General features: G+C 40.1%; 1 protein-coding gene across 6 annotated transcripts in view; it reads right to left on the reverse strand.

The window, feature by feature from the left end:
- The window catches only part of LOC128013957 (tight junction protein ZO-1), a 28,692-nt gene extending 6,828 nt beyond the window's left edge, over positions 1 to 21,864 (reverse strand). For 3 of the 6 annotated variants that reach the window (XM_052597158.1, XM_052597157.1, XM_052597155.1), the window contains exons 1-18: positions 21,520 to 21,864; positions 15,823 to 15,950; positions 15,490 to 15,595; positions 15,245 to 15,395; positions 13,752 to 13,860; positions 12,654 to 12,873; positions 12,377 to 12,561; positions 12,117 to 12,212; positions 11,957 to 12,039; positions 11,627 to 11,837; positions 11,325 to 11,425; positions 10,063 to 10,416; positions 8,468 to 8,704; positions 4,628 to 5,554; positions 4,060 to 4,151; positions 3,092 to 3,313; positions 2,844 to 2,983; positions 1,789 to 2,212 (exon numbers count right to left, since the gene is read on the reverse strand). In XM_052597158.1, the coding sequence (XP_052453118.1) occupies positions 1,789 to 2,212; positions 2,844 to 2,983; positions 3,092 to 3,313; positions 4,060 to 4,151; positions 4,628 to 5,554; positions 8,468 to 8,704; positions 10,063 to 10,416; positions 11,325 to 11,425; positions 11,627 to 11,837; positions 11,957 to 12,039; positions 12,117 to 12,212; positions 12,377 to 12,561; positions 12,654 to 12,873; positions 13,752 to 13,860; positions 15,245 to 15,395; positions 15,490 to 15,595; positions 15,823 to 15,889 (3,725 nt within the window). In that variant the 5' untranslated portion in view covers positions 15,890 to 15,950; positions 21,520 to 21,864. Of the gene's footprint in view, positions 1 to 1,788; positions 2,213 to 2,843; positions 2,984 to 3,091; positions 3,314 to 4,059; positions 4,152 to 4,627; positions 5,555 to 8,467; positions 8,705 to 10,062; positions 10,417 to 11,324; positions 11,426 to 11,626; positions 11,838 to 11,956; positions 12,040 to 12,116; positions 12,213 to 12,376; positions 12,562 to 12,653; positions 12,874 to 13,751; positions 13,861 to 15,244; positions 15,396 to 15,489; positions 15,596 to 15,822; positions 15,951 to 20,935; positions 20,972 to 21,519 lie in introns of all 6 variants that reach the window. The other 3 variants (XM_052597156.1, XM_052597159.1, XM_052597160.1) reach the window with 3 other exon arrangements.
- Between the last annotated feature and the right edge of the window lie 190 nt (positions 21,865 to 22,054).

Genomic DNA, 22,054 nt, shown 5'->3' on the forward strand with positions numbered 1-22,054 from the left:
ATGGATTACCATTTTGAAATAAATTTAGTAGCAGAGCTACTGCAAGCAATTTTTTTTTTTTGTGCTGCAAATTAATTTATCCTTTGCTGAAATTTCCGCGTCTTCATGGAGAGAGCAGGTAATGGTTGTTTAGCAACGGCCCTTTGGAAAGAAGGAGAAAGCGGCGCACCTAGCGTTTTCCACGCGTTTTTAGGCGCGATATGCGAACGGCCCCTTAGGGATCAGAGGTGGAAACGGTAGGTTTAAGGAACAAGAGGTGGAGACGGGTGGGCTTAGGGATCAAGGGGTGGAGACAGGTAAGTTTATTGGTGGAGATGTGTAAGTTTAGGAATCAGGGGTGGAGACGGGTAGGTTTAAGGCTGGATATGGGTGGGTTTAGGGATTGGGGGGTGGAGACTGGTAGGTTTAGGGTTGGAGATGGGTGGGTTTTAGGGATCGGGGTTGGAGACTGGTAGGTTTAAGGCTGAAAATGGGTGGGTTTAGGGATCGGGATGGAGACTTGTAGGTTTAGGGGTGGAGATGTGTGGGTTAAGGAATCGGGGGTGGAGACTGGTAGGTTTAGGATTGGAGATGGCTGGGTTTAGGGATCGGGGTTGGAGACTGGTAGGTTTAGGGGTGAAGATGTGTGGGTTTAGGGATCGGGGTCGAGACTGGTAGGTTTAGGGGTGGAGATGGGTGGGTTTAGGGATCGGGGTGGAGACTGGTAGGTTTAGGGTTTGAGAAGGCTGGGTTTAGGGATCGGGGTGGAGTCTGGTAGGTTTGGGATTGGAGATGGCTGGGTTTAGGGATCGGGGTTGGAGACTGGTAGGTTTGGGGTGGAGAAGGCTGGGTTTAGGGATCGGGGTGGAGACTGGTAGGTTTAGGGGTGGAGATAGGTGGGTTTAGGGATCGGGGTGGGGACTAGTAGGTTTAGGGGTGGGTTTAGGGATCGGGGGTGGAGACTGGTAGGTTTAGGGGTGGAGATGGGTGGGTTTAGGGATCGGGTGGAGACTGGTAAGTTTAGGGGTGGAGATGGGTGGGTTTAGGGATCGGGGGTGGAGACTGGTAGGTTTAGGGGTGGAGATGGGTGGGTTTAGGGATCGGGGGTGGAGACTGGTAGGTTCAAGGCTGGAAATGGGTGGGTTTAGGGATCGGGGTTGGAGACCGGTAGGTTTAGAGGTGGAGATAGGTTGGTTTAGGGATTGGGTGGAGACTGGTTGATTTAGGGGTGGAGATGGGTGGGTTTAGGGATCGGGGGTGGAGACTGGTAGGTTTAAAGTGTGGCGATGGGTGGGTTTAGGTATAGTTAAGTGTGAAAATTTCGGAAGCAGTGTGCAATGACCACAAGGTAATCAAAAATCTGTTTACATGGTAGATTCTTAATCAGAGTATCGTCTTAATCGTGCTAAAATCGGACTATTGTTGTCCATGTAAACACAGTGAGTGAGTTGTTAAGGGGTAGAGAAGGCTGGGTTTAGGGATCGGAGTGGAGACTGGTAGGTTTAGGGGTGGAGATAGGTGGGTTTAGTGATGGAGATGGGTGGGTTTAGGGATCTGGGGTGGAGACTGGTAGGTTTAAAGTGTGGCGATGGGTGGGTTTAGGTATAGTTAAGTGTGGACATTTCGGAAGCAGTGTGCAATCACCCCAAGGTAATCAAAAATCTGTTTACATGGTAGATTCTTAATCAGAGTATCGTCTTAATCGTGCTAAAATTGGACTATTGTTGTCCATGTAAACACAGTGAGTGAGTTGTTAAGTAAACAAAAGTAATGAATCTCGCTCTGGCTGATGTTGTTTCATCATCTTACCTGACAGGAACGGCCTTGGGAAGGGCATTGATGTTGTTGTGCTGATACTTGGGCCTGTTGTCCATGGTGCGTGTGAAAGTGTCGACCCCGCTGTCTGTGTCCAGGGGCTGGGGCGAGATTTGAGGTTTCAGATTGTTGTTCACACTGGGTTTGGACTGTGTGTCATTGGGAAGCAGGTTGTGGTTAAATTTAGGGCTCTCGAACTTGCGCTCGAAGGGTCGGGCGGAGCTGGTGTAAGGCTTGGGGACGTAGCGGTTGTAGCTAGTAGGGACGCCTAGTGTTTTGGGAGGGGCATCCATGCCGTTGATAGTAGACTTGGGGGGCAGGTAGCTGTTCTGGATGGGGTCATCCCGGGTTGGAGCTCTGAGAGCCAACAAGTCCGGTTTGGCTTTGGGAGAGCTGTGAGGATCTGGCATCGACTTCACTGGGAGATCAGAGAGAATGCATCCAGTTTATGATGTGGTGTAAAAAATTATGCAATCTCATTGGTATTAGCATAGATTTTTGAAATGTTGGCAATTTAAGAACATTGACAATATGGCCATGCATTATGCAACGGGGTGGTACTTCTTTATATGTTTAATGTCATTTATTTATGGTGTAAAAATAATCTGTATTTAAAAAAAAATTAACTGTCAAGTTTTTTTTAAGCTTGTGTACTGTTTTCGCAAATACCAAAAAGACGTTTCAAAACAGAGATTTAACAAAGTAGAATTTTCAGTCATTCTGCAATTGTTGTTTTTTTAATTATGCAATAAATGTGAAATATTATGTGTGTGTAATCACAGAGTCAAGTGTTTGTATTCCAAAAATGTTTAAAATGCAATTTACAAAATGGTAAGCTATCAAACACAATATATAATTTGAGATGTAATGAAAAAGACACTGCTGGAAATTTGTAAAAAAAAAAAAAAGACGTCTTCCTGTGATGTTTGTTTAAACACTGTTGGACATTATTAGCAGACAAATTAAACTAGTGAGAGTGTAAACAAATACACATTTTCTGGAAGTCCACAAAGCCCAAAGTACCATGAACACTCCAGACTCATTCTTACCCTCGATGTTGCTGAGTTTGGGCAGGGATGTGGGTGGAGCAGCCGGTGTGGGCTGGCTGTATGGAGCAGGTGGCGGGTTGACGGACGGCAAGGGCTCGTACCTCTTGTCCACAGGACTCACCTTTTCCACAGACTCCGTCCTGAAACGGAAAGTGTGTGAAAGACTGTGATATATATATATATATATATATATATATATATATATATATATATAGTTAATACTGTCTGTCTAGTGTGTGAGAATGTACCTGGCGAAAGGATATGCGATCTGGGTCTGAGGAGGTTTGGGCGGCTCGTGGAAGCGACTGATTGCAGTGTTGGGCTGATTCATGGCCTTGCTGTCAAAGCTGCGGCGGTCAAAATACGACAGCTGCTTCCTGTAATACTCTTCATCTTCATCTGGGTCATAGTGGTTGGAGCGGACCACGTCGTCCCCTACACGCGGCTGAGGTTTCTGGGGCTCTGGGGCTCTAGGAGCAGGAAAAAAAATCATCATAAGGAGACATCTTAACTGTATTATGGAACATCTTATGGTATTTTTCAGAATGGAAGACCAATCAGCAGAGGGCATTACAGGAGTACATTATATCATTCTCCACCAACAACACATACTGTTTGCTAACCACTACTACTTAAAAATAGTGTGAAACAGAGGTCAGTTTGAAACTAAATCATGTAAACAATAGAATAATATATATCAATTTTGTTATATTTTAATTTTAAAGCTTTAGTAATTTAGCTTTTGTCAGGTTTTGTTCTTACGTCTAAACATGTTTATTGTTTTTTAATGTTTTCGTTCATTTTTAAGTTAAGTACATCAAGTAAAACTAAGTGAAAATGAGAATTTTTTTATTTAATTTCAGTTAACATATTTTATTTAATTAGTAATGAAAATGTTTCATGATTTAGTCTTAGCTAACAGTAATAACCCTGCTTCAACACATCAACAAATCAGTATATCAGAATGATTTCTGAAGGACCATGTGACGATGAAGACCGGAGGAATGATGCTGAAAATACAGCTTATCACAGGAATGAATCACATTTTAAAATATATTAAAATTGAAAACTGTTGTTTTAAATTGCAATAATATTTTACAGTTATTTAATATTTTTACTGTATTTTTGATTAAATAAATGCAGCCTTGGTGAGCATAAGACACTTCATTTAAACCATCTTAAACAATCTCACAGTACAGTAAGTATGTGGGTGTACCTGTAAGAGGGTTTCTCCTGCTCCAGGTTGCTGAGAGAGTTGGCTTTAAGCACAGGACCAGGTGTGCTCACAGGTTTTGGGAGATCTGTGGGCTGAAGAAGAAAGTGCATGCATTCGGTCAACACATTTACACACCCTTCTCTAAGCAAAAGTTTGCACTAAGTCATGTTTACATTATTACCAACAAAGCCCTCAGTGGAGAACTCGAAGTTAAATGTGACCCTGGAGCACAAGTCCAGTCAGAAGTAGCAACTGCCAACAATACATTGTATTGGGACAACATTACGTTGCATTAATATATTTTGTTAATTTCCTACCATAAATATATTAAAACTTAACTTTTGATTAGTACCATGCATTGGCAAGAACTTCAACAGTGATTTTCTTCATATTTAGATTTTTTTAGATTCATATTATATCTCGGACAAATATAGTCTCATCCTAACAAACATACATCAGTGGAAAACTTGTTCATTCAGATGATGCATAAATCTCAATTTTGAGAAACTGCCCCTTATGACTGGTTTTGTGGTCCAAGGTCACATTCATCAAAAGGACAGAAACGTACCTTAATTCCTGCTACTTCTGGCGTATCCTTGGCTCGGTCAACAGACACGGAGCGCTTGTTCTCGAACATTTTGACCCGGTTGAGCACAGACTGTGGCTTCATGGCAGGGTCTTCATCATCGTCATCATCCCTGGCGGGAGGCGGCAATGGTTTGGGAGTTGCAGGGTGAGGAGGATCTCCTGAAGACGAGATGGCCTCAGGTTTGGGAGGCGGAGCGGGAGGTTCAGAGTTCATCACGGGCTCGTGTGGCGTTGGTTTATACCCTCGGTTCGGCGCTCCAGGGTTGTAGGAGGGTCTCATTGCAGCGTCGCCGTAATACTGCTTGGGCGGATCAGGGGAGCGATGCGCATTGCCTGGGAACCCATGTGGATGGGACTCGAAGGGTGAGCGGGCGTCGTAGGAGACTGAATGGGGCGGAGGAGGCGGCTCTTCGTAGCGAGCAGGAGCAGGTTTAGTGTGCCGTGGACGGTTATCATAACTCATTGGGGACACGCCATCGTATTGGGACTGAGGCGGGCTGAAATCCCTGGTTGGGCCGTCCTGGTATGGAGAGCGGGGTTCGTACCCCAGTGGAGGAGGAGGAGGGTGGTGGGCCTGAGGGTAGCCGGGCGCAGGGGGTGGTTGGGGTGAAGTCTGCTGCTGGTCGTAAGGGGGCCACTGCTCGTTGTAGTGAGGCACACGGTTGTCGTAGTGCAGGTGCGGGTCATAATTGTGAGGCTTTGGTTGTGCGTAGCCGCCACCGTCATAGCCATAAGGCGGGTGTTCGTACTGGCGGTATGGCTGTTGGTCCTGGTAGACAGGCTGGTGGCTGTAGGAGAGCGAGGTGGGGGGGGCTAAAGACTGCTGCGGCTGCTGGGGAAGGGGAGGCTTCACGCCGTGGTTCACTCGCACCGGCTCATCCACGCTGTACAGATCCTTTTTATACATCTGTGAGGGACAAAACGTCAGCTGTGAGAGCCGGTTTGACTGAAAAGGCTCAAACGAGATATGAACATTTTGCAAAACAACCTCAGTCACTGGAGCTAATGAATCCGAGCCCCCCAAAAAAGAACCAGGCAAAATATTTAAAATTAGCTGTAAATAAATATTTAAGTACTAGATTTGCATTTCCTTCAGGAAATACAGTGCAAGCACTTGCAAGGCAGTTGTAAAAAAAAAAAAAAAAAAAAAAAAAAAAAAAAAAGGTATGTATGATTTTAGGTAAGGTCAGGTTTTTGGCTTTTGTTGCTGAAATGAAAAAATAAGATGACCATAGTCAGTTTTTCTAAGAAGTAATTATATAAAATATAATGCATATGGTCAGAACAAAAAAATATTAGAAGGACAGAAATATTAAAATGAGCACAGTTTTTGTGTTTTAAACTTAATATATACCGAATAAATTAATTGCCAACAAAAAATAAAAAATAAATAAGTAAATAAAAATTATAGCTTTAAAATAATGTGGTTATATTTCATAAGTCAATGGCAAATTTTCTATACAATTACTTTGAAAAAACTTTGACATTTTCAAAATATAATTAATTCCTGTGATGCAAAGCTAATTTTCAGCATTATTCCAGTCTTCAATGTCACATGATCCCTCAGATTTATTTTAATGCAGTGATTTGATGCCTAATTATTAATTATGGCATTATATGAATGTTTGGTATAAACATATGGCGCTACCTTGCAAGCACTGAACTTAAACTCAATCTTGAGCAGGAAAAAAAACATTAATAACTGATTAATTCATTATGCAATAAAACAAGCTTCTTACCAACTTGCTACTCAGCTCTACATTTCTACAGTTTGATAAGAAGCCCTTCGAACATGTACATCATCTCCACTTGGTTACACACTTTGATTCCTCGTCTTTAGTAAAAGTGAATACATTTATATTGTAATTGTTTGAAAGGCTTCTTCTCAAGCTTCAAAGTATAGCCTGAAGACAGTAGAGCTGTAAAAGGTCCAACGTCTCCTAGAAGACAACTTAACATAATCACAGAAGCTCTTACATAACGTCTTCATCTATGAAAAGAAACATTAGTTATGAAGACATTATGCAGGATTAGTCCAGTTGTTTTCCTTTTACATTGCTGTAAGTACTGTCTGCAGGTTAAATGAACATGCAACTACAAAAATCCATTCTTGCAAATCAGGGAAAGGTCCGTTTGCAATTAAGTGACAAGTCTACAGTGCATCCAGCAGTCGTCCGTACAGGTGAGATTCAGGTCAAAGCCAAACGCTACCATCACGGCTATCACTACAGAATAGGGCCAGGCGATACAGATTGAAATTTTGGTTCAATAAAAAAATTTTTTCCCCCCACAAAATACACACACACACAAAAAATTATATGGGAGAAAATATTCCAATAAAAATTGTGTTGATGCAAACAATAATACAAGAAAATAAATGACATAATATGCAGAATTTTATTAAAGCATTTTAATATATTTAAAAAAAAAAAATATATATATATATATATATATTTTTTTTTTTTTTTTTTTTAATTATAGTTTTTTTTTTGTAGACAAAATTCTGACTTTTCTATGGAAGTCTGTTCATACTACAGAATAGAAAAAATTGGAACATGTAAATTCTGCAATTAAGATTTTTTATTTTATTATTATATATATTTAATATTTAATATTATTTCTACAGTTCGAATTATATTTATATAGATTCTAAAGAATCTGATTTCTGAGTTTACATCTCGCATTTCTATTTATAAATTTTTTTTGCACAACAAAATAAAAATAATTAAAAAGGTCATTGCGACTTTTTAAACTAGCAATTTGTACTTTTTTCTCACAATTTTAAAAGTTCTCGCAATTTTGAATTTATATCCCACTCTTCCAATTTTGCATTTATAGTTTACATTTCCGAGTCTAAATCTCACAATTGAGAAAAAAAAAAAATTCTCGCAATTCTGAGTTTAGATTCGATAGACATAAACAGGATTGCGAAAGATATACAAACTCACAACTGTAAAAAAGTCTGTAAATATATCGGCCAAATAAAAAGTGCAGTAAAACAGTGACACATTCCCAAAGTTGCACCATTTAAAATAGTGGTCACATTCATGACTATGGTTGCAAAATGAATTTAATTTCTAATCGCGACTACAATTATGGATGCCACAATTACGTAATGGTTCAATTAATCGTCCAAAGTCAATATGTTATTCTGCGTGCTTAAGATGCGTTTTTTCTTTCTACATGTTATCTTAAGGGTTTATCCCTTAGTTTTAGTATAACATTATAATACCATTCAAATTTTATTTTATAATTTAAAGAAGAAATCAATCTGATGAACAGTTTACATTTGAGGTTTAATACTACAGAAAAGCACTAAAAGTTTGTTTGTTTATTTTCATATAAAAATACGGCATGCAGTTGCATCAAACAAGGGTATAAACATAATTCAATGTAAATTGTAATAATCGTAAATTGTGATAATTGTAATTAATAATCGCAATTACAACTGCAAGAGAATATTCAACAATAATGATTTTTGTCACGATCGTGCAGCCGTATTCATGACTAAGCAATATATATATCGCCCAACCCTACAGACAGAACAAGCTGAAAGAAATATCATAAATTAGGAGCCATGCAAGAGGAAGTACGAGGCACTTCTACTTATGCATGGGCCCTCGTCCTCCTGTGGTGCATGTGTACCAGTTACACAGAGGAACACACGCAGCACACGTGTGGGGTGGGCGGAGCATTCATGCAGACAGTGGAGTGGGAGGAGTCAAAGAAAAGAGTGATAGACACAGGCAAGGCTGAGAAAGAGAGCTGGGCTGAACCGGGCCCAACCGGGAGCGGGTCCAGCTTCTGGTGCTGCTGGTACCTTTGGATCTGGGCCAGGAGGAAGCAACTTGTGGGGGTCGTGTGTTGGGGGCTGAGCGAGCTCAGGGTCAGGCTGGGGGTCGGGAACGGGGACGGGGCTGTTAAGGGAGTTGGCCTGAGGGGTGCCAGTCGGCTCCTCTGGGTTCGTACCCACTATTGGCGCGGTGGGTTGTACAGCAGGGGGCGCTGCTGTCGCTGCAGAGGGAGGGGGCGGCGAGGCCAGAGCTGCCTCTGTTTGCTGTGGAGCACGGGGCAAAGAGGTTACAGACAGCACCAGCTACAAACAGCAGCTACGACCACCAAAGCATCCTTAACCAGGTTAACTGACAGCTACTGAAAGATGAACAAGAGTTTGTCTGGTAAAGGATTGATACAAACTGGTCATACAAACTTAAGTGTGCTTTTGAATAAAATAGTGTCCTTAGCTTTACAGGAAGCAGAAACTAGGTAGTGGTCCAGTCCTGTTGCATACGCAGTTTAAAATGTTATTAGGGCAGGAAATACAGGTTTACATTTCAGATAATGCGCTAAAGGAAAGACAATGGCTTTTGTTGAGTAATATGGTCATTTCTACCATGCAGTACATTCTGATATACATTTGCGTTATTTTATCAGATATAAACAGACTGAAACCATATTAGTAAGAATCACCAGAAAAACTAGCAAATGTTGTTGTCTGGTTTTTAAATTGAACTGACAGTTATCAAAATGTATTATACTTGTAAATGCACTCAGTTTAAAAACTACAGGGGTTTATTTTAAGAAATGTAAATGCCTTTTACTCTTATATCTTAATAACTAACAAAGCCCTAGAGACCAACTTTATCCATTTAACTAACAAATGCCAATTCCTTAATGTCATTATGCTCCAGGAAGTGACATCTACACAAACACCAGCAAGCATTAACAACAGATTTTATATAATTTTGTGATTTTTTTTGTGTTATATTAATTTGACTGATTTGAATCATTACATCTTGTGTGATAAAAAGAAAAATGAGTATAATATTTAAAAACATAAGTGTAAAAAAAAAAATTCTACCAAGCTACATAGCACTTTTATATAAAACAAATAAAGATAGATAGATAGATAGATAGATAGATAGATAGATAACAGAGATAGACAGACAGACAGACAGATAGATAGATAGATAGATAGATAGATAGATAGATAGATAGATAGATAGATAGATAGATAGATAGATAACAGAGATAGACAGACAGACAGACAGATAGATAGATAGATAGATAGATAGATAGATAGATAGATAGATAGATAGATAGATAAACAATGAAATAAATAAAAACACCCTTATGTAACCCAACTCATCTCAATAAACAATGGCTAACTTTCTTATTTCCATCTTGTAAGGCTCCATCTTATTAATTTTTGCCAGTATGTGAATAGCTTATAATTTAGTATTTTCTGTTTAATTAAGTGCCTGAGCATCTTTTATAGAAATACTTCATGAAATAACAACAAAAGCATATTGATTTTTAAAAAGTTCAAAAAGCACTGCACAGCATTTACAGAAGTTCCCATGAATGACAGTAAAGAAACCAACACACACACATGATGGTCCTCGTATTCTGTACCTGCTGAGGAGCTGCCATCTTAAACCCGGCCGGGTCGATGCGGTTCACCGGCTCCAGTTGTGGCACAGCATGCTGGTAGCTCGGGTACCCAGCTGCGTCCTGGATGACCGGCGGGTCCTCTCGGACAGGTTCGGATGAGCGTGTGATGGCAGGCTCGCTGGGCAGGCCCACCTCGTCGTTCATGGTCTCATCCAGCTCCTGGTCGGTGTAGGCCCCGCCCTCCGTATCGGTGTCCTCGTAGTCAGAAGTGTGTCGGCTGTCGGTGCTGTACATGCTGTACTCACTGCCCGGTGCCGAGAGGTAGGAGAGGCGGTCGTCGTGGATGTCAAGGTCATCGTCAGGAGCGCCATCTGCCTGCATGTGGAGAGGGGGGGGGGGGGGGTTAGGATGAGTTTGATGACCCACAGCAGTGGAAATGAAATGATGAATGGGTGAGAGTGGAAACTGATGCATATCAAACACTTGGACTGTAACTGTGTAAAAGCAGAAATAGCTCTGCTTTTTTAGCTCTTTAAAGCTTTATTATTTTCAGTATAGTTAATGAATGGAATGTTTTACATGGGTACTAACCAAATAAATGAATTGACAAAAAATAAACATAACTTGTACTTGTTTTAGGGATACACAACTTATTTGTTCGATATCGGTTATCGGCCGATATTAGACTTTTTGTTTATTGCATCAGATATATATATAGGCTAAAAGCTATATTCAGATTTATTCCGTTTTTCAATTTTAACTATGGTTATGTAATTAACATTTATTCAGTTATACAGTTTACTAATAATAGACAGCCAAATTCTTCTGAAAACTCTGACAAACATAAATACTGATCATCAAATGCCAATAATTATAACATTTCAAACAGCATTGTTGATATATTGGTTAACCACTTATTAAAATGCATTTATATATTTGTTATTCATTCAGCCATTGTAGTTTTAGTGATGTCAAAATAAAAGAACAAACAACAAAAAAAACAGATCCCAATAGCAATATATATAAATAAAAGCTATATATAGATCAACCACTAATTACAATTTCAGTTATGTAATTATTTTTTATTGAAGCATTGGCAGTGTTAGTGTTGTCAAAATAATTAATCAGTTGTCAAATACAGTGTAACTATAGCTAAATATTTATCCACAGAATGACCACGACTGATCAATCAGTAGTGTTGCGTTGACTCATAAATGGGGGGGTGTGGCTCTAGACACATAAGAAACATTTGGAAATTGAGGCACAAAACTAGAGAGGCTTACCTTGCCCTCTGAGACCCAGACCAACTGGTTCTGCTGCTGCTGGATGGTCTCTTTCAAAGCGCCATACCAGCCCTCGTTCATGTTGTTTAAGTTGATAGTGGCTAGAAGGAAGTAGAGGTGCAATTTACTAAACTACAAATACACCACAAGTGGTACTTGAATTAAAAAAAACTTTTATGGTACTTTCGTAGCTTGAAAATGTTCTAATTTGTGATATGGACTAGATTGTACATGCTTTAAAATTGCTCCTTTTGTGTTCCATGGACTCCAATGCTATCATTTTGATTTCTGGGTCTACTCACTGGTGAAGAGGTGATGGTTGTTCTTTCTCAGTTTGAGAGCACGCTCATACAGTTTCCGGGCGCTCTTCCTGGACTCGGGACAGAGCCTGGTCCTCATGTTCTTGACACCCTGCTTGCTGTCGGGATTCAGGAACACCACAATGGGGTACCACTGGGCGTAATTCAGACGATCCACCGCGTTGGGGGTGATGTCCAGCACAGCATGCTTGTCCTAGCAGCACAAACAGGATGGTGAAACACCAGCTGGATCTTTGCAGGGTCTGTGAGTCTACGCTCACGAGCCGAGCAGATGGAATGGCAGTTAACTAAATTATCCGAGTCCATACTCACTCGGTCAATGATCTGTTTAATGGTATGGAGACGGATGATTCCAGAGCTGCGCTGGTCTGTGCCTGCATCTCTGGGTTCACTCTCTGAGGCAAGGAGATAAAGAGGTTTTATACCTTCTTAATATAAGAAAAACTGAAAAATCTCATTACGCAGCACTTACTTGCAAGCTCAAAGAGGTCAGGTCCCTCTCTGGACAGTTTCTCTCTTGCAACATCCGCAATAGGCCCAAAAATGACCACGGGCCTCAAGAAACCAGCTTTTTAAGCAGGAGAAACAACAGGTTAACTAGATATCTACAAAACATTGTCCTTTCAATGCAAACACCAACATACAAACTGAAAATGATTAGCTTAGCTTCAAAACAGAAGCTCAAACCTGAAATAACCAAAGCAACTAACAGCAGGTCTAGAAACAGCCTACCTTCTCGAAGCACCACTCTTTCATAAGCGGAGAACTTTGTTTGGACGGGTTGAGCAGAAAGGTCCTCTCTGCTCTTCCTCAGGTTGCGTTTGGAGCTACGGAGGCCTCTGAATCTCCAGAAATCAGCCCGATCCCCTCCTGGAGTCTTTGGGAGAGTGTATTGGACACTCGATAACTGCTCAGCCCTGCAGAGAACATAAAGCAACAGCTCAAACTTCAACAACTCTACGTATTAAGCACATGACTCGATGCCAACTAGTAGAAATGGCATCAGCACCTATTCTTGTTGGGGATGATGCCCCGCTCCACCTCTTGGTGGTTCTTGCCGATGCGGATGGCGAGCCAAGAGCCCAGTTTGCCGTTGTAAAGAGTGTCGACCACTCTGAAGACCTCGCCCTTATTGAAGCTCAGACCGTAGGGCGACTCCTTCTCGTACTCAAAATGGGTCCTGATGTAGAATGAGTCACCTACGTCAGACTCTACAATGCGCCGATACACTGGGAAGCAAAGAGATTTACGCTATTATTATTTTGCGTTTCTGATAAAATGCTGGAAACAGTTGAAGGTGTTTTGCTGGTCTTATCTGGTTTAGTTTATAAGACAGTCTGACAAGTGTCCAAAATCCATTTAAAACCATTAAGAACCAGATCAGATTAGACTGGTTTATTCTTTATGTTGAATTTTTTAACTTTCATAATATAATGTTGTACAAGATCCTATCTCCGCATCCTTCCGCATATTACGAAGCTAAAACGGTCCAATTAAAAATGTCCATTTTTGTGTTAACTTAAGAAAAGCAATTTTAAGCAGCTTTGAATGAGATATCAGGATAACACATTTGTTTTTGATCAGGTAACTGGCTAAAAGCATTACAATAATGCACAAAGTTTCTCACATCTACCAATGGGGATAGGATCTTGCATCTGGATAGTTTTGAAAAAAACAACATTCAGGGAAAATCCACGAATATTTGACTGGAGACCAGCTAGATTATGATGTGATTGGTTTAATTATCATTGTAATCTTATTACCATGCTTTTCCTCTGACGCTACTTTAATTTTTAGCCAAATAGCTATTCAGACATTGTTATAACAAACCTAAAACTTAAAAATCTTGGTCAAAATCTAAATCAAAACCAAACCCTGGCCTAAATCAAATCACATTTTCCAGAAATAAATCATGTGTTACATAAGGAAAGTACAAATGCATGAGTTTACTTCTGCACTGTGTGCGGGACACTTCTGTTGATGGAAATTAGCATCATACCGACACTGCATGGACCGTTGCAGAACGCAGACAGTCAAATTAAACTTTAGGCACAATGGTTTATGAACAGGGATTCGTATTAAATTTTAAGAGCTGACATATCCTCACCATCTTTCTTTTTCTGGGCCAGGATGGTGACCTCCTCTCCTTTGGGCAGGTCCAGCAGAAACAGCACTGCCTCCTCGCGGATGATGTTTGCAAAATCCACATTGTTTACCTGGGGAGGGTTTAGAGAAAAGCCATTAGGAACCAAAATCCTCTCTAAAGAGGTCTAATGAATGAGAGGAAAGTTTTAAGACAGATTTGTGTGGTGAGGTTTGTGAGAAAGGGAAGGTGACAAATGTTCTGAATAAAGAATAGACACATTGGGAAAAACCCAGAGAGGAAGAGAAAGAGGCTGCGTTTGGCAGAAAGGAGATGGAAACCAACGTCACCAGGGAAACCATCCTGAGAGAAGGCAAGCATCTGCACACACACTGAGGTTTAACGGCATCTATACAGCACGAGAGGGACATTTTGGAAGTGCGAACCGCCATAAAACTAGGACTTCCATTAAAGAGCCCGTAAACAGAAGGTTATAAAGCCGGGAACACCAAATTTCCCTTCACCCACAGGCCTTTAAGAGTCCCACTCGAGTTATTCATCACAAGAGCTAAACGCCACCACAAACATCTTCAGGCTCAACTGCTGACAAACTGGAAGAGATGAAATGACTTGAGCATAAATCAAGCAGTTATCAACATCAGACAGAAATGCTCAGTCCCACACACACACAAACACACACACACACATTAATATGAAAAACATCAGCCCAGAGTTATTACAGCAACTAAAATGGAAACCATAAAAAAAGTGTTAATTGAAATAAACATGAAAAAAGTCATATTAAAAAACTTAAACTCTATTCAGCTAGTTTAACTTAACAAAAATAACTAAACTATAACTGAAACCAACATTAATAAGAACTAAAAAGAATGATAAAAAAAAACAAACACTAAAACTGAACAGAAATTGTATAATAAATAAACAATACTAAAATACTTTAAATAATTTTAATTTAACCAAATGCTATTGTCTATTTTATTATATTTTTTGTACATGTTGCTAATATTTTGTTCATATTACAAAAATGTGTATTATTATAAATACTAGTTATTATAAAAATGGTTCCAGAATTCAATTTATTTTAAGCATTAAAAAAAAATAACCAGTAAGGAGCCGTAAATCAAACCAAACCTCTGAACTACAAATGAAGCACTTCACGTGGAATCAGAAATCAATCAAATCAGAAACAGATGCTCAAAATGACACTTCTGACCATGAATCATACAAATATCGGAAGTTTATTCCAAAATATTAATTCATACACTAATATTTAAGCTATTTAAATGTGAAACCGCAATGATTCATGGGAGTATGTGGTCACTGTTGAGTTGTTTTTCCAGAGCTCTCGCTTCCACAGTAACATAAAACATACAGAAACCTGATGAACTCATCAAGTGCCCTTTATAAGTAGCGGCTTATATAAACAGCTTTTAGACAGAAGTTGCATTAATTAATCAGTGAAGTGGTAAGAGGGAATCAAAACCTGGTCGTCTCACCCTGAGAATCTGGTCTCCCTCCTCCAGGCCCTCTTTAGCAGCAGGACTGTCCTCCAAAACTCCCGCCACAAATATCCCAACGTCATTCCCTCCAGCGAGTCTCAACCCCACGCTCTCGCCCTTCTTAAACTTCACCAGCTTCATGCTCGGCCTAAGGGTGGACACACACACAATAAGGACATCTAGGACATTTCATTCTCGATATCTCTAAAACATTGATTTTGGGGAAAGTTAGTGAGGCGCACCGTAAGATGCTGTCATCGTGCGTGACGCTGGGCACTGGGGCGTCTGCCGGACTGACAGGCAGGTCCACGTCAGGCTGGCCGGGTTGGGCGTACACAGGCTTGGGCTCTGAGGAGATCAAAGCACACTGAGTATTTCAGTTCACGCGCACACACAAAAGTGTCACCACAGGAGCGTGTCGCGCTCTGGGAGGTCACAGAGACGCCCAGCAGGACGGAGCAGGTGTGAAGACACTGTCATGTCTGACAAACTCCTGCTGCTCGTCACCGCACAAACCCAGGCTGAGAATAAAGCATGTTCGATCACAGTGTGTTTCATGTGTAGTGACCTCTGACCTGGCAGAGGGGGGAGCTGTTTCTCTTCTCTGGCTGCCGTCTGCTCTTTCGGCTTCTCCTCCACCATCTTAGTGGGTACGGGAAGTGGCCCAGCCTTTGAGACCCTTTCTTCATCACGGCTTCGGTGACTGTGGGTGAAGAAAAAGGACAGCACAAAGAAAAGCTGTTGGAATCACACACATTAAACAATGGTCTTGTTATGATTTAATGTAGTGAATCTGTGAACGAATCCGTCTTTGAATGATTTGGAGAAAACCTATTTGCAAAGCATTTTAAATCAGTGGATTGTGTGTGAGAAGTTTGTTTGGAAGTAAAACATTTAAGGTAGTGATATGTTTGAAACTTGAGCAATGCAAAACTTAAAAAAAAAAAACAATTAGGATCATGACAGCATTAAACTCAAACATATATAATATTTATAAAGAACACAAATTTGCATAACTTAACAATAAAATGGACTTTTGCCCTTTTAAAATGAATACATTTTGAATGATGATCGATGAATCAGTCATTTGAAACTGTCTGAATGAACCAAATTGCTAACATGACTTTCCAAATTGACTTCACTGACTCTTATTGATTGTATAAAACAACCTAATTTATCATAACCAGTAACACTGTTAAAATCGTATTTTAACTAAATACTTAAAATACCAAATACCGTATTTTTCAGACTATACGTCGAGTATAAGTCGCATCAGTCCAAAAATATGTCATGATGAGGAAAATAACATATATAAGTCGCACTGGACTATAAGTCACATTTATTTAGAATCAAGAACCAAGAGAAAACATTACCATCTACAGCCGCGAGAGGGCGCTCTATGTCTTCAGTGTAGACAACAGGAGCACTGAGCAGCATAGAGCGCCCTCTCGCGGCTGTAAACGTTAATGTTTTCTCTTGGTTCATATCTCTTAGTTCATTTCTCTTATCATGTCAAATTAATTTTGATAAATAAGTCGCACCTAACTATAAGTCGCAGGACCAGTCAAACTATGAAAAAAAGTGAGACTTATAGTCTGGAAAATAGAGTACACAAAAAACTTGATATAAGCACTACTGGAAAACTTTTGAGTGATAACAGAAACAAACTATTGAATGAGATGAGCATTTTTTGGTTTTTCGGCTCTCTGAACAATCCAAACAAACCAAATCACTCAATCTACTGACTGGTATCTGTTGAGAAATTTCCAATATAATAATACAAATTATACTGATAATACTACTAATAATCTGATAATTACTTAAAAAAAGAACACGTAAAATGCCACACTTCTGGAAAAACCTTTGATTGATGTCTCAAACAAATTTGTTTTGCCTTTTTTTTTTTTTACCGATTCATAAAAAAAAAAAAAAAAATTCGGGAAATGTGTTCAAATGAATCAGGCATATCAAATATACTTTGAAAATGAAAACATTTCCTCCTAAGGCCAGAAACATTCTCAACACAAGTACCCAAACGCAGATGTGAATGAAAAACGTGGCTTGGTTACTTAATACGCGACCTTGCATTGCGGTAACAAACCTAAGTGCTCTAGGGGGCGACAAAGTTACGCTCATTATCTGTGCTATTAAACCAGAGTCAAATTTAACCCTCTCCGAGAGATTTTCAATCTGTTGCTCCCATCATGACAGTGGTCAACCTGGAAGAGAAAACTGACGTTTTACGTGCATGTCCATTATATGTCCATTTTGAAAGAGTTGTGACATAACGAAGCTTCATTTACTAAACTAATGTAAAGGTTACGTAAAATAACGTTGCCAGTTTGCAACATGCTTCGAAACGTTAATAAAAAAAAGAATGATTTACAAAGGTTTCGAAATGTCACAAAGCAGTGTTTCGAAAGTGCTCATCGCTAATTCACGTCCTTGGGAGAGTATGTTTCAGGCCGTAAATGAAAGTACAATCAATAATACACCTGTATACAGGACACTGAAAATATACGGTACAGTGCGGAATGAAATGAGCTTTTGTGCTGTTCGGTTAAAGCTTTTGATGATTAATGCATGCTCTGCTCTCAGCAGGACAACCAAAAACAACACTGCTTTTTCCACACTATCAAGCCTAAGCACACAACCCATAAAACACTGTTTACACTGAAAGACAAATGGCAGATGAGAGCGAGGTAGATGGGGAGAGAGGGAGGACGTTGTGTGGCTAGGGCAGCTAGGTAGTCTTGAAGGTCACAGCTGTGCTTTGTAGCTCCTTTGTTGGACTATATTTAGCGCAGCCCATCTGATCTGGAGTAATAGAAGAGACAGAGACAGAGAGAGAGAGAGAGAGAGAGAAAGAAAGACGGGAAGAGAAAAGGACTCCAGGTGCACCACCATCGATGAGGCACTCCAAAAATCGGCATGTGGCCAAAGACGACAGGTCCGGCCCGTGACCTTTATTGTGATGGTAAACAACAGCGGGCGACGTCCAAGGACTGCAGAAACTGTCCATCTCTGCAGGGCCGGGCCGCCACATGTGGTCCTGTTTTATTCATGACAATGACGAATATCTTTCCCAGCAATTATGGTGAGGCTCAATAAAAAGCCTTGGCTGATGACATTGAGGATAAGTGTGTGGCATAACGCACTATACCTCAAAGCACTAAAGCCATCACTGTCCGCTTGAGGGTCTTTACGGACCCTATGATCCATAAAAACGACTATGAGAGAAAAACAGTAATTGCTGAGGAGGGCTGCTCTTGCGGTTACCAATCATGCTCTATTTCAAAGAACTATCACATTCTGGTACGGGAATGTGAAGAGCTTTTTGATCTACAATACAGCTGCGAACTGTATTGTAGTTCCACCGCTGGAACTTTACCCAGGAACTAGGGACTTTTGGGCTGGTACTCGGTGTGTTTCCACCACAGGAACCAGGATCTAAATAAAGTTCAGGGTAAAAGATTGCCCCCCAGGAAGTCCCTGCTCACAAGGTAGTACTTTTTCAAAGGTCTGAAACTTTCGGGGGCGATTGCTGATTGGTTGAGTTCACGCAGCATTGCGATTTCAACCACCATTTATATAGATACTTGTCAAAATATTACTGTTATTGTGTCATGAAATGTTGCTTTAAAAGTATTTCAGGCGAGAATGCAATTATTTAAAACTCAAATATGCGCCTATTTAAAAATGTGTTTCGCCGATTTCGTAGACGATCAGCTTCACGCGATCAGTGGAGCTCAGTCCTCATGTTTACTAACGAGAGCAGTCTCAACTCTGCTAGTCCTTCTGACATTATAAAATATAATTTGTTTTCGATAAATCTAACAGGTAATCTTTGGTATTTATTCAATTAATCTATTTATATGTTGAAATATGTTTAATATGTTAAAATAACAACTGTAATGTAACGTTAGGCTATACAGGCCTACACATTTCACTGAACTAAATTTCTGTGGCTTTTAATAGATTTAAAAGAAAACAAAAGGAGGCAGTGGTATTTGATATCATATTTCGTCTTTTTGTAAATATACAGTGAGGAAACTTGCAGTAGCCAAAAAAGTTCCTGGTACAATTGATCCAGGTAATTTCGGGGGAAACACTGTTGAAGTTGTTTAATTCAGAAAATCCCCAACTGGTTTTGCCAACCTAACATTGCCAATCTTTTATCATACAAAAAAAAATGTAATAAATAAATAAAAGGGCCCATTAAAATTATAAATATTACTGGTTTTGGGAATGAGAGCATGCTCATGTTGGCATCTGTCTAATTTGGTTTGCGCTCCACCAAGTGGAACCCCAAAACATTGGTCTGATTGGATGTTGTACAGACATTTTCTTCTCTCTTTCAGGAGTTTTTGCAATACACCGGTTTCAAAACACTGGTGTGATTATCTAGTTTTCAAATTAAAGAGAAAAGGGACGGAAGAACTTGGCAGGACATCTTAAAACACACAGTCTTTCCCGTTAGTTAACAGACTGACAATCCGGAACCAGGCTGGTAAAATCAACTTCCAAAGAGCAAGTGCAAAAATGTTGGATCTCGCTCTTTCACTCTTACAAGATTAAAACAAAGTGGAGATGTACAATTCCTCTCAATGGCAGTTGTTCAGCAAATGCCATGTGACTTATATAATCTTTGAATATAATCATGACTCCTCTGATTGGTTGACAGCACCATGCGCCAACAGACCCAACTTTGTGTCAAAAAATATTAATCTATTTTGATGTGTATGCAGGTATTTTCTCGAATGTTCTCAGTGTGACAGGAAATTCTGCTGCATGTTCTCAAACAGGGGAATGTTCTAAGAACATTCCGGCAAGTAACGTTAATAGAATATTTGATAAATCTTTTTAGAACATATTTTGTTAACACCGTGCCATGCCCATTCTTGCACCATTTCACGTTTCCACGCAAGAAAAGTTGGATCTGGGACATAAAAATTGGCTCCTCAAATGGTTCAAGTCCTTTAAACCAATGGTTCCTGAACCAGGAATTAAATCTATCTGGATTGACGGGGCAAAAAGGCATCTGCCTATGCTTTCGGGAAGCTTCTGCTGCTTTCACAGATTCCAGTTTTTTGTGACTTTTCAAACACGGGGCAGGTGGTGCTTCAATCCTATTGAAAGACTTTCAAGGATGGTTGGCTGAGCAGATGTGCCAGTATTACCGAGAACTCTCTGAGGAAGAGAGGAACTACTACAAACGATGTTAAAAGCAGCATGTTTCCCCCTGCACTGCCAAACTGACAGCAGCAGACCTTTATGTGTGTGTGTGTGTGTAAGTTTTTCCGACAGACACCCCTATTTTAGTTTTTACTTAGCAGAAAAGAGGTAACACACAGCTGAGACCAGTTCTTTGGATTTGCATGAGAAATGAGAATGAAGGCATATGTTTGATGTCACAGATGCATGCTGGGATTGGGCATACAAACCAACGAATTTCCTGTGCCCAAGTTGGTTTGTCGGGCTTCAGCCAGAGGTGAGAGATGTTGGGATGATGAAATGAACAAGTCAAGTAGTTCAGGTAAAATAAGAACATCATTTCAGCACACTACACACACACACACTGGGTTACACTTAAACTTTGAGAAGCACCCACGTCACATGCTTTAGTGCAAAGCTCACAAAAGCGTTAGTTAGTTCGGGACGCTGCGTAAACCGGACCCAAACACTTACACTGGCCGGGTTCTCTGAGCCGTCGGCCCTGCGGCCCTGATTCAAAACAAGAGTCAGAAGAAACTTCATGAGCACTCACACACCTGAGGATCTGCTAACATGTGTGCGGTCAAATCTGGCTTGTGGCAAGTATGTCATTTCTTCATCTAAAACATTTGCTTGGATGCAATTGTTCGATAACCCTAAAGTTGACTATTGGGCCGCTCACAGAAACAAACAGTGCCAGTTTTCATTGTTCCAGAGAGTTTAATCTCTTCATAAGTCAACCTACAAAAACGGCCTACTGATGCTTCCATGTTTTTTACTGCTGAAAAAATTACACACTTCACCTTTAAATGTAGGGTTTCATTTAGGAGATGAAATTCCTCCCATCCTCTCCCACTGTCACACCCTGGTTTATCTATCTAGGACACTTCCAATTTACAGGAGTGCGGTCTGACAGAAGCTTCTCTCTAACGCCTGTCAGAAAGCTGTTCTCATATCAGCGGTGAGCAGGCCTACAACTCAATCTGTTGAATATTATAAAGGAGGACCTAAAAATTGAGGGGGGGAAAAACTCGAGGGAAACAGAAAGGCCATCTGACCTGCCGTTGCTGATCTGTGGTGGAGAATGTCTGGAGTGGTCCGAGGGCTCGGAGCGGCGGTCCGGAGAACGAGAGCGGCTGCTCCTCTTCCGCTCGTGGGATCGGTTGGAATGATCGGAGGCCACGGAGTGGATGTCTGAAATTTCTAGCAAAAAGATCAAATGATTTCACACCATTACAGGTGTTGTGTTACAGAATTCGAAGTGAACCTGAAGTATTCCTATTGGAATTTCAAATTCTTCCCTAAAAGATCCAAATGGAATAAAATAAGAATACACTCAGAATTACATAAAATAAATAAACAAAAAGATACATTTGTATTTTTATGTAAGGTTTAATGTTATTTTTTTGTTTATCTTATAAGTTTTAATGTTGTTTTATGCTCTGGTCATTATAATTATTGTTATTTAATTTGTATAAAATGAATTAGTTCAAGTATAGTAGTTTATTAATAGTTCATTTTAGTTTTAGTCAACTTAAACTTTATTTCAATTAGCTGCCAAGCCATTTTTAAAAGTTTGTTCAAGTTCTCTCA

This window comes from Carassius gibelio, chromosome B25, assembly GCF_023724105.1.
Source record: "Carassius gibelio isolate Cgi1373 ecotype wild population from Czech Republic chromosome B25, carGib1.2-hapl.c, whole genome shotgun sequence".
NCBI classification, from domain to species: Eukaryota; Metazoa; Chordata; class Actinopteri; order Cypriniformes; family Cyprinidae; genus Carassius; species Carassius gibelio.